Source organism: Hylobates moloch, unplaced genomic scaffold (assembly GCF_009828535.3).
Source record: "Hylobates moloch isolate HMO894 unplaced genomic scaffold, HMol_V3 SCAFFOLD_23, whole genome shotgun sequence".
Classification (NCBI taxonomy): Eukaryota; Metazoa; Chordata; class Mammalia; order Primates; family Hylobatidae; genus Hylobates; species Hylobates moloch.
Window position 1 is genome coordinate 40,747,674 of NW_026652298.1, and position 11,994 is coordinate 40,759,667.

Below are 11,994 nucleotides of genomic sequence, written 5' to 3' on the forward strand. Positions count from 1 at the left end.
TGTGTGCACCTGCAGCCTGTGTGTGCATGTCTGTGTGCACCTGCAGCCTGTGTGCGTGTGTGTGTACCTGCAGCCTGTGTGTGTGTGTGTCTGTGTGCACCTGCAGGCTGTGTGCGTGTGTCTGTGTGCACCTGCAGCCTGTGTGTGCATGTCTGTGTGCACCTGCAGCCTGTGTGTGCGTCTGTGTGCACCTGCAGGCTGTGTGCGTGTGTGTGTACACCTGCAGCCTGTGTGCGTGTGTGTCTGTGTACACCTGCAGCCTGTGTGCATGTGTGTGTGTGCACCTGCAGCCGTCTCTGTGTGCTGTGCATGGATTGGGGAGATTCTGCATTCTGTTTGGGTGATGATGGTGTCAGTGGGTGGGGAAGGGTTTGAGGTGGGGAAGCTGTCAAGGTCTGGGTCGGTGCCAGGGTGGGCTGACCTGCTGGAGATAGCTGAGCAGGGCCTCCTCGTCGTCCACCTGGTCAGGGCCCATGGTCCCCGCGCGGTAAAGCACCGTGTACAGGGCCTCCTCGTAGAGCATCTCCACCTGCAGGTGGGGGAAGGGCCGCCACAGTGCCGCGTCCCAGGCCCCCAGCCCTCAGCAGCACCTCCTGTCTGCCGAGCCCAGGCCCCACCTCTGCCGCCTTGCACAAGGAGCTCCTCCGCTCCTCACTCACCCACCCACCCACCCTGGCTCTCTGCCGTCACCAGACCCCGTGCACACAGTAGGTGCCTATAAACGGCTGAGGGAGCAGCCGCTGCAGACGACTGCCCCTGGTTCCGATCTCCACCTTTACCTCCTCTGGGGCCAGGGCTCTCAGGCCACGGCTGGGATCCACAGGCTCCGGGGGTGCTGGTGAGCCACTGCGCAGGGGGACCTGTGTGTGGGGCCCAGGGTGAGGGCTCTGACGGCAGGGAGAGCCCCAGGCCTGCGGCGGGGAAGACAGGTGGTGCCCCAGGAGGTGGGAGCGAGGGAAGGAGGGAGGGGGGAGGAGTGAAGGGGGAGCCCCATGCTGGGCTGCGGTACTGGGCTCTGGGTGTGGCACCCTCACCTCGAAGCACGGCAAGCCCTGTCTGCCTTCCCCCTTCTTCAGCATGAGGCGCATGTGGGCAAAGAACTCCACGCCATCCCCGGGTTTCCTGGAGAAAGAGCCGGGTCAGCTCACAGCTCTCAGCACGCTGGCCCCTGCCTGGGACCCTCGACTCCAGGGGCAGGCAGGGCCATGTGACATCCACAGTGTGGCACAGCTAAGTGCAGACCCTCCTTCCCATCCAGGGGTGCTGGGGCCGGGGCGGCCATGTGTGAAGTCTGGCGGGAAATGGCCCTGTGGGCGTGTGGGGCTGGGCCCCTCGGCACCCACCAGGCCCCCGTGGCAGGCTCCTGCGGGTCGGCGCTGGCACTCCCTGGGTCCTGCTCAGTCCTGCGGCGGAAGGACGGGCACACCTGCACCTGCCTGAGCACGCTGCTCTTAATGTCCAGCAAGGTCGACATGGCAGGCGACCTACAGCAGAGAGCACAGCCCGCAGCCTCACGTTGTCCACTCAATCCTCCGTGCACCACAGAGGCCACAGCAGGTGGGGGGGTGGGGCAGAGCCCTGGGAGCTCACCCACGGCCTGGATGGCACTGGGCACCTGGTCAGGCGGTGAGGGCTCCTGTCCCCACACCTGCTGGGTGACCGGCTAAGTCCCTGCGTCCCCTGCAGGGCGGCTTCAGGGAGGAGGCAGCAAATGCTGTTAAAGGCGGGGCTGGTGGCCACCCAGAGCCGGGGGTCCATCAGGGGCTTATGGGGTCTCACTGGAGAGGGAGGTGGTTGCCACACTCGCCCCCCAACACCCCTCCCCGCGACAGCACAGCAGGAGCCGCCTGTTTCCTGGGGCTGCATCAAGAGGACCAAGACCTGGGCCAGAGCACTCGGCTCCCCCAGCCCCCGTGCCCACTCGGGCCAGGACGGATGCCAGGTACCCAGCTCTCCTATGCAGGAGGTAAAAACTCCTGCCAGAATCCTGACATCCTGGGTGGAGGATGCTCACGTGGCCAGGAGGCCCTGGAGGGGACTGCCTGGGGGTCCTCGCTCGTCGAGCACAGCGGGGGTCAATGCCCCCTCCTCACCCCAGGAGCAGGTCAGCAAACCTGAGGTGGACAGTGGAAGGTGGGGGGCAGTGCCCCCACAAAGCAGGGCCTGCTCCCCATAGTTGGTACAAACGAGAACATGAAGCGAGCCGGGCCCCGCTGGAAAATGCTGGGCGTGGGGGCTACAGTTCCCTCCCAGTCCATCCAGCGTCAGTTCCCCTCATGTTGCCATGACAACTGAGCCACCCTGTCAGCCTCCTGCTTGGAGCAGCAGCAGCAGCAGCAGCAGCCCAGATGTCACCACTGGGACAGAGCTGCCCTCTGCCGATGCCCGGAGCCTCGCCCAGGCAGATCCGGAAGCCCCCTGGAAGGCCCCACCCACTTTTTGTTTTGTTTTGTTGAGATGGAGTCTCCGTCCAGGCTGGAGAGCAGTGGCATGATCTCAGCTCACTGCAACCTCCACCTCCAGATTCAAGTGAGTTGCAGTGGCGCAGTCTCGGCTCACCGCAACCTCTGCCTCCCAGGTTCAAGCGATTCTCCTGCCTCAGCCTCCCAAGTAACTGGGATTATAGGCGCCCGCCACCACGCCCAGCTGCTTTTTTGGTACTTTCAGTGGAGACGGGGTTTCACCATGTTGGCCAGGCTGGTCTTGAACTCCTGACCTCAGGTGATCCACTCGCCTCGGCCTCCCGAAGTGCTGGGATTACAGGCATGAGCCACCACCGCCCAGCCCACCCGTGTCAGGGAGGAAGGCCGGGTCGTACCGCCCTGCATACCCCCTTCAACAGGGGTAGGATGATGGCTAAGACACCGCAGCCTCCTGAGACCCTCTTCCTCCGCACGGGTGCGGGTGCACACCCTCCACCTCTGCACTGCCTCTGCCTGCATGGCCCCCCAGCAGCCCCAGGGAGGTCTCCTCCCCGCTCCATGAAAACTGTCCCAGAGCCAGGCTACCTCTGCCCCACCACAAAAGAGGTACCCACTCTTGGGCTCTTGTCCCAGACTTGCCGGCCACACTCCCCCAGCCCCCCGGGGTCCTGGCCTCGCTGTCCGGGTCCCCTTCCCTTGCCAGTGCTCTCTCGTCCACCTGCGGAGGGCGCCTCCGGGCTGGGCACACTGGCCCTCGCAAGGGGCATAGACATTCTCACGGGACAGGAAAGGAAACGAAGACCAGCAGGTTCTACCGCCCACCCAGGCTCTCACGGATAGTTGCTGGTGAGAGCCAGGTTAGCCCGCCCCTCCCCTGCATGCCAGGCCAGCTCCCCACGGTGGCACTAGACTGATAAGCTCAGTGGGCAGTGTGGGCGCCTGGGCACACTGTGCCAGTGGGGGGTTCCAAACGGACTTGGTCGAGCCAGCTCCCGGGCCCCTGCTGTGTCTGTGGGGGTTGAGGGTCACCAGCCCCAATCTACACCCACACCAGCTCAGACACCATTCCTGGACATCTCATCCCGATTCCAGGGTCCCTGCCAGGCCATGAGCCCTGGGTGCAGGCTCTTATGGGACCAGACCCTAGAGCTGAGGACAGGAAGGAGGGTTTGCGGGTCCCACCCTATGAAAGGCAATGCTTAGGGCGGGGGGGCTCACCTCCTTCAAACCTATCAGTGCCTTCCCCTGTGAGCCTCCCTCCCAAAAGATAGGGGGCTTGGTGGGCTGGGTACAGTGCTTCTGGAAGCTGTCACCCCCACAGCCAGTCATGAAATCCCCAGGGGCCTGGGAATTACAAGCCCCCTTCCCCTCCCTTGCTGGGTGGAAGAGGCTGCTCCCCCTGCCGCCCCCCGAAGCCAGTGGAGCAGCCGCTGCTGGAGCTGTTGCCAGGGCAACCGCCGGCGGCATGTGCGTGTGACAGGGGCGATGGGGGCTCGCAGTCCTGGAGACAAATGTGACGCAGGAGCTAAGTGGCCTGAGCTGCGGGGTTGGGGAGGGGGTGTCTTTGTGATAACAAGATGTTCCAGGCAGAATGAGGGGGCTTAGTGCCCTCCCTGCATTCTCCTCTCCACACTCACCTCCTCATCCCCAGAGCAGCCCGAGAGGGGTGCCCTTTGCTCCCTGCATCTCAGATGGGCAAATGGAGACACAGGGTTGGGAGCCCGTCCAAGGTCCCAGAGCCAGCAAGTGGGCCGGGGACGGCCATCCAGGTCTCTCTGGTGTCCCCAGTGCTAAGCTCCTGGGACAGTCAGCTAGGCCAGCCACCCTGACCCCAACCGCAGCTCCTGCCCCTCCCGCTGCCCGTTGCTAGGATGGGTGCAATAATGGCGTCTCGGCACAGGTGTACAGAAGACTTGGCACATTCTGGGTGCGCAGAAACCCCTTTGGTTCCCCCTGGAAACCCCAGGCTGCCTGGGCAGCTGATAGCCTGGCTGCAGCCAACTGCGTGGGCCCTGGGAGCCACCTGCCACAGAGGCCAGAGCTGCTGTCAATGGTGGGCATATGCATCTGTCTGTGACCAGTACAGGAAGTACTGGCTGCCTGGGTGGCTCTCAGCACTTACGGGGCAGGAGTGAGCCAGGTGCAGGGGACCCCCCCCCCCGTCTTTCCCATGGGCCCAGATGTGATGTGACTCCTTCCCAGGCTCTCACCCTGGGACAGTAGCATGAGGCAGGATGAACCCCCCCTAGACTCCGCTCATGCCTGATGCCAGGACCAGGACCCCACTCCCACCTGTCCAGTGAGCAGAGGGAAGACCACCGAGGAGCTCCTGCCTTGTGGCACTGGGGCTGAGCCACACCTGCCCACCCCACCTTGCTCCCTGGCTGTCCCCCAGGCCTGGGCTGAATGGGGAATGACACTTTGCAAGGAGGATGGCACGTCTCATTTCACAGCCTAGGGTGGGGGCGACTTGCCCAGAGCCCAGATGTGAACCTGGTACTCTCAAGCCAAGCCGTCTCCTGCCAGGCCATTTGGGGGCTCGGGGTTGGGGGCAGTGAGGCAGCGGAGCAGAGGCTGGGTCAGTCTTCCTCCCCAGTGCAGGCTGTCTAGGAACAAACGCCTTCAACGTGCTGGGGGCGCCCTTCTTACCACATTTGGGGCAGGGGGTTAGCTGATGGTGCCCTGGGTGTGTGCCTGGGGCGGGAGATGGCAGGACACCTGCCCCACAGGCTGGCTCTCCACGCTGCCCTCTTGGTCTTCTCTCCAGCTTCCCCGCTCTTCCTCCCTCAGCCCCCGACTCCCCTTCACCAGGCCCTGGGGGTTTCCCGCAGGAACCTCTCCCTGGTCTCACCGACTCCTCCAGACAGCCCCTGCGAAGCCGATGGCAGTGCCCAGGTGCAGGTCACCTGGCGGGCCCGCTACAAACGCTGCTCCCCGGGGTCTCATTCCAGTCGAACCCCGGGAATCTGCATTCTAACAAGCGCTGCCGGTGGCCTGGGGCTCCCTGAAGCCTGAGACCGCTGCCAAGGTCCAGCCGCTGGCGCCCAGCAGGAGCGCAGGAGACCGGAGCCCGCGGCGCCTTCTTCCTTCCCTCGCCTGTGTCTGCGCAGCGCTCCCTCCTCCCTCTGCTCACCGACCCCCTCCCTGCCCCGCCTCGCGGCACCCCCTTTCCCGGGGCCTCGGGCGCCCGCAGGAGCCACACCCCCAGTTCTATGGGGGTCTCTCCCCTTGCAGGCGGTGGGCGGTCCGGGGGGAGTCTGGGGGCGGGTCTAGTGCGTCACTTTAAACTCCTCGCCCGGAGACCCCGGCCCAGGCCAGAGCCCACAGCCCTTTGCGGAGTGGGGCTGAAGGAGGGGCCCCTTTGCACTCGCAGGGATTTCGCGGGGACTAAAGGGCCCTACGAGGACCTGCGGGAGGACGGAAGGGACGAGGACGCTGGGGGCTGCAGCCCGCCCGGGAGGGGAGCCGGGAGGCCCCGGGCCCGTCTGCTCCCCTGGGAAGGGAGGCGCGGGGGTCGAAGCCTCGCTTGGCGGCCCAAGTGCGGGGGAGGCCGTCGCCAGCGCCCCGATACCCTCCCCGTCCGCTCCGCAGTGCGGACCCCACCGCCGCACCCGCTCCTGCGCGTTCGGAGGGGAAATGCCCCCGGACCCCGCCCCTCCGAGCATGCGCGGCCTCAGTTTCCCCAGGGCCGAGGGGGCGTCGAGACCTTTCCACCGCCCCCCGCCTCGGAGGCCACCCCCGTGCCTCCTGGGGAACCCGGACCACGGGGGCGGCGGCCGTCGGTCCGTCCGGGTTGGGGTGCGGGGCCGAGCCCAGACGGCGGCCCAACAGCACCGGCTGCAGCCCGCGGCACTCACCGTGGGCCGGCGCGGGGAGGGGAGGCTTCTGGGGCGCTGCGCTCGGGCACCAGCTCGGGGACGCCGAGGCACAGCGACCGCTCCCAGCCGCGCGCGCCGACGACTGAGCAACTGCTGGGCGGACGCCGCTGCGGGGGCGGGGTCTGACTGGGGGCGGGGCCGGGCCTGACCGGGGCGTGGCCTGACCACACTCGCCCCGCCCACGGTCCCGGGCTCGCCCCTCCCCCTGCATCCACTGCGCCTTAAGGGGACCCGGCCGGGGTCTCCGTGCCCTGAGCCGGGCCGGAGCCCCCTCCCCCGGGATGCGGGGCTGTCAGTCAACCCACAGGTGGCTGCGGGACGGGGAGCGGGTTTGGCTGCCTCGGGACCCCGCCTGGCCGCGCGCGCCCTCCCCGTGGCGCGTGGGGTCTAGAAGGGGGTCGTCGGCGGGGTCTCCTCCGCGGACCCCAGGGAAGCCACAGTCACGAATACCAGCAGCGGTGCAGACCTTTATGGAAGGGCCTGACTCAGGGACCCCTCGCGGGCCCCGCCGCTCTCTTCTCGGGGCGGGGATGCGTCCTGCAGAGATCCACTCGGGACGCCCCACGCCCACGCGGACGGCCTCTGGGGCGATCGTCCCTGGGGCTCTGGGAGGGCCCAGTTGGCGCTTGTCGAGTCACAGCCGGCCGGAGCCCCTGGAGGCCTTTGGGGTCTGCACTGGACCCCGCCAGCCCCTCCCGGGTGGCTCCCCACTCTCCCTCCGCCGCGCTGTCCGGGAACCCCAGCGGGCCCGCGGTCTCCTGCAGGGTTTGTTAAGGCATTGATGGGTCCTGTCCCCAACCCGCTGGTCCCAAAGTCTGGGCGGGGGCGCGATCTGCATTTTTTCCCTTTTTTTTTTGAGACAGGGTCTCAAGCTCTCTAAAATAGCTCTCAACCAGGCAGGAGCGCAGTGGTGCCGTCTCCACTCACTGCAGACTCGAACTCTCCGGCTCAAGTGATCCTCCCGCTTCAGCCTCCCCAGTAGCTGGGACCACCCGCCGGCTAGCCTTTTTTGGTTTATTTTGTGAAGATGGGGGTCTCCCTATGTTGCCCAGGCTGGTCTCACCCAGGCTGAAGGGATCCCCCTTCCCCGGCCTCCTAAGGCGCTGAGATCACAGGTGTGGCCCCCGCGCCAGCCAGCGTCTGCACTTCCCAGCTCCAGTCTGCTGCTGCCAATCCAGGGACCACACTTTGAGAAGTCCATGCTAAGCACGGTCCTGGCGGGGGCCTGAGGCTCTCGGACTTGCCGAGGATGCAGCGGCCCCCCGGCCCCACCTGCGCTTCGCCGAATACAGCTGGACACTGGCAGCCCTTTGGGGACGGGGGGTGGGGGGTGGTCAGACTTTGGAGTTTTCACCCGAAAGGGCACCGGGGCAGCCCAAGGCCAGACGGGCTTCCAGAACACACCTCTTCAAAGGGAGGAGGCCCGTCTGCCAACAACTGTCTTGGCTTCTGGATCCCAACTCACTCACATCCATGCCCGCCCCACACCTGTCCGTGCAGGATGGGGGGCAGGACCCGTGCGTGGGCTGTCCTTCGGGACGCTCGGCCCAGGCTCTGCCGGATCCTGACCCAGCACAGGCAGGCCGGTGGGGGAGGGCAGGGAGCTTGCAGGAAATGCAGGGACTGGCTGGGACAGGGACGCGGCGGGGGAAGCAGGGGAGGGGGCCTGGGCCCTCATCCTCCCTCTGCAGCAGCGTCACTCCTGAGGGGCTGGTGGGTCTCGAGACCGGGTCTGGGAGTGACGCCTCTGCCTCTGCTGTCTTGCACCAGGTTCTGCCCACCTGTTGGAACAAACACGGGCCGGTTGCCATGGTGATCACACTGGCTTTGAGTGAAGGGACAGGCTCTGCAGCCACGGTAAACAGGAAGTTGGGAGGGGCAGCCGCTGCTCGGCCCCTACGAGAGCACCAACCCTGAAACCAACACTGCAGTCCGTCGGGGGCGGGAGCACCCTTGGAGACCTCTCCCCACTCTTTTCTAGGTAGGGAGACTGGAGTCCGGAGATGGGAAAGGGCTTTTCCAGGGCCACATAGCGACAGGCTGAGTCCCAAACCAGCCCTGGGCCTCCGTTTCCCCAGGACAGAATGGTCACTAGGACTGTCCCCTCCACAAACGTTCGGTGTGGAGTCACGGAATGAACGAGCCGAGCGACGCCCCGCTCAGTGACCGAGGCCTTCATTCTCCAACTTGTTCTGAGGCTGACGACAGGCTGACCTGGATCAAAGTCCCGGCACCCTGCTCACCCCTACCCCAAGGCGACCCTCCACTGCCCGGGCCTCAGTTTCCCTCTTCTGTAAAATGGGGACAACAGCAGCGCCCACCTTGGGTGCAGCTGGGGGACCTCAGTGAGCCAATCTCAACTCACAGCAGGTCAGCCTCAGTCCCAGTTGGTGGGGGTAGGAATTGCAGCCACCCAGCCAGAGCTCTGGCCCCTCCAGTGACCCAATTTACCTTTCCACAGCTTGGGGCTGGAAGCCCATCCTCGCGTGAGTCGCCTCCCACTGAGAGAGAGGGCAGGAAAGTGGGCCACCCACCCTCCCCACTCTGAGCCCCAGGCCTCACTCTGAAGGGGCTACCCTGGCGTCTCTGCTCTCTGACCCGAGTACAGACAGTTGCCATGCCCCGGGGACAGTAAGGGGATGGCGTAGGTGCAGGAATACCTCCCAGCGATGTGTCGGGACACGAGACCCCCTGCCCAGATGGGGTCAGAGCTTGAGGAGGCTGCTGGGGCACTGGGGCTGCTTGTGCAAAGCTGAGAAAAGCCATTTTTCAAGCCTGGCTCTTTTCACATTCTCAGGACTTTGAGCTGGAAAGGGTCTGGCGGGCATGGAGAGTAGCTTTTCCTCCTTAGGGCCGGGCGGGGGGCGGGGGTGGGGGGTAGGTAAAAACACCAGGCTCTGGATACGCAGGCGCCAAAGCCTCTGGAGCACACAGGTGAGGCCATGGCAGAGTTAAGACACCCCCTCCTGTTCCACACTCACGAGCGCAGCGCAGGGCCCAGTGCTACCACCCTCTGGTGGCAGCCCTAGAAATTGCAGGCACAGGCCGGGCGCGGTGGCTCACGCTTGTAATCCCAGCACTTTGGGAGGCCGAGGCGGGCGGATCACGAGGTCAGGAGATCGAGACCACGGTGAAACCCCGTCTCTACTAAAAATACAAAAAAATTCGCCGGGCGTGGTGGCGGGTGCCTGTAGTCCCAGCTACTTGGAGAGGCTGAGGCAGGAGAATGGCATGAACCCGGGAGGTGGAACTTGCAGCGAGCCGAGATTGCATCACTGCACTCCAGCCTGGGCGACAGAGTGAGACTCCATCTCAAAAAAAAGAAAAAAAAGAAAAAGAAATTGCAGGCACAGCCTCCCAGAATCTGCCCCCAACTTCCCTCTGAGGACCCAAGCAAGGAAAGGCAGGGACCTTGGAGAGCTCGTGGGGTCAGAGCCCAGGGACTCTGGTCAGGGACCCTGCCTGCCCCAGAGCTGGAGGACCCTGAAGACTGCCAGAACCTGTTCCTTGCCCACACTGGCCCTGGGATAAAAGTGCCCCATCAAGAGAGCCCTCTTGGGGCACTTCTTGGGTGGGAGGGCCCCAGCCCAGGTCTGGCCTCATGCCTGAGATGCTGGTCTCCAGAGCCCACACCAGAAGCTCCGGGAGTCCTGCTGCCGCACGTGCACAGGTGGAGCCGGCTGGAGGTGACCACTCAGTGTCATGCTGGAGTTCTCTCAGACCTCCGTGCTACTGCAGCATCTGTGAGGGGTACAGGGCGGGGTGGGGACAAAGAAGTGGGCCCAAGACAGGGTCCTACCAAGCCCCCAAACAAAGGCCATTGGTGTGCCAGAGCCCTGCAGGCACGACAGCCCCTGCTGCGGTGAGGCTTGGAAGGCAGGGAGGATGGCACCCTGTGCCCTGGCCAGGCCTCCCACCAGCCTGAGGGTGGGGGTGTCAGAGGCCCCTTCCCAGCGAGGTGGGCTTCTGTGCTCACTGTGGTTAGGGGCCCAGCAGGGAGAGGCCAGGCCCTCAGTGTGCATCCTTCTGTGCAGAGCTGGGGGTGGGAGGCGACTCCTCCCAGCTCTGGGGGCTTCAGAGTCCCTCCTTTTCTTTCTTTCTTTTTGTTTTTTTGAGACGGAGTTTCGCCCTGTTGCCCAGGCTGGAGTGCAGTGGTGCGATTTCGGCTATAACCTCTGCCTCCTGGGTTCAAGCGATTCTCCTGCCTCAGCCTCCCCAGTAGCTGGGACTACAGGCACCCGCCACCATGCCCGGCTGATTTTTGTATTTTTTTGTTTTTTGTTTTTTTTTTCAACTGGTAATCAATTTATTAAAATAGTTGACTTAAGCATCTGCAATGGTGACTTCCACTTCAACTCCTGGCTCAATACTGATGGAAGTAATCTGCTTAACAATCTCAGAAGGACTGTGCACGTCAATGAGTCGCTTGTGGATTCTCATCTGGAGTTTTTTTTTTTTTTTTTTGAGATGGAGTCTTGCTCTGTCACCCAGGCTGGAGTGCAGTGGCGCGATACCGGCTCACTGCAAGCTCCACCTCCCGGGTTCACGCCATTCTCCTGCCTCAGCCTCCGGAGTAGCTGGGACTACGGGCGCCCGCCACCACGCCTGGCTAATTTTTGTGTATTTTTAGTTGAGACGGGGTTTCACTGTGTTAGCCAGGATGGTCTCGATCTCCTGACCTCGTGATCTGCCTGCCTCGGCCTCCCAAAGTGCTGGGATTACAGGCGTGAGCTGCCGCCCCTGGCCTCATCTGGAGTTTTTCTTGTAGTGATTCTCAGTGTTGGTAGGATTCAAACCAGTCCTTTCACTTTGAGATTCTTTTCCTTCGTGCCTCTGATCAAGTCAGCACACACCTTTTCCAGGGATTTTACGCTATAGCTCGTTAGAGTGATTCGAATTTGGTGAATTTTGGTGAATTTGGTGAATTTGGCGAATTTGGTGAATTTTGGTGAATTTGGTGAATTGCCATCTCCGGCTCCTTGGGTGTTTTTCTGGTATCCTTAAAAGCCAAAAAAAATTTTTTAGGCTGGGCGTGGTAGCTCACGCCTGTAATCCCAGCACTTTGGGAGGCCGAGGTGGGTGGATCACAAGGTCAGGAGTTCGAGACCATCCTGGCCAACACAGTTAAACCCCGTCTCTACTAAAAATACAAAAGTTAGCCAGACGTGGTGGCGCATGCCTGTAATCCCAGCTACTCGTGAGGCTGAGGCAGGAGAATCGCTTGAACCCAGGAGGTGGACGCTGCAGCGAGCCGAGATCGCCCCACCACACACCAGCCCGGGCGACAGTGTAAGACTTCGTCTCAAAAATAAATAAATAAATAAATAAATAATTAATTAAATAATAATAAAGCCATAGCTGCTGCGCCGCTTCCTGACCAATTTGTTCCTTGGCGACAGCGAACAGTGGTGAGTCCGGAGCAGCACCGTGCAGATCAGCGATCCACAGCACCTACCACCACGTCTTCCTCAAAGAGCTAATTTTTGTATTTTTAGTAGAGACGGGGTTTCACGATATTGGTCAGGCTGGTCTTGAACTCCTGACCTTGTGATCCATCCACCTCGGCCTCCCAAAGCGCTGGGATTACAGGCGTGAGCCACCGCGCCCGGCCTAATTTTTGTATTTTTAATGGAGATGGGCATTTGCCATGTTGGCCAGGCTGGTCTTGAACTCCTGACCTCAGGTGATCCTCC

The 11,994-nt window shown here is 63.0% G+C and overlaps 1 protein-coding gene and 1 pseudogene across 2 annotated transcripts in view; both read right to left on the reverse strand.

The window, feature by feature from the left end:
• The window catches only part of BAIAP3 (BAI1 associated protein 3), a 15,982-nt gene extending 9,617 nt beyond the window's left edge, over positions 1-6,365 (reverse strand). For both annotated transcript variants that reach the window (XM_058434101.1, XM_032144930.2), the window contains exons 1-5: positions 6,281-6,365; positions 1,344-1,484; positions 1,035-1,122; positions 780-860; positions 422-529 (exon numbers count right to left, since the gene is read on the reverse strand). In XM_058434101.1, the coding sequence (XP_058290084.1) occupies positions 422-529; positions 780-860; positions 1,035-1,122; positions 1,344-1,474 (408 nt within the window). In that variant the 5' untranslated portion in view covers positions 1,475-1,484; positions 6,281-6,365. The remainder of the gene's footprint in view (positions 1-421; positions 530-779; positions 861-1,034; positions 1,123-1,343; positions 1,485-6,280) is intronic.
• Positions 6,366-10,602: 4,237 nt separating this feature from the next.
• Positions 10,603-11,312, reverse strand: LOC116462397 (small ribosomal subunit protein uS10-like; annotated as a pseudogene).
• Positions 11,313-11,994: the final 682 nt, after the last annotated feature.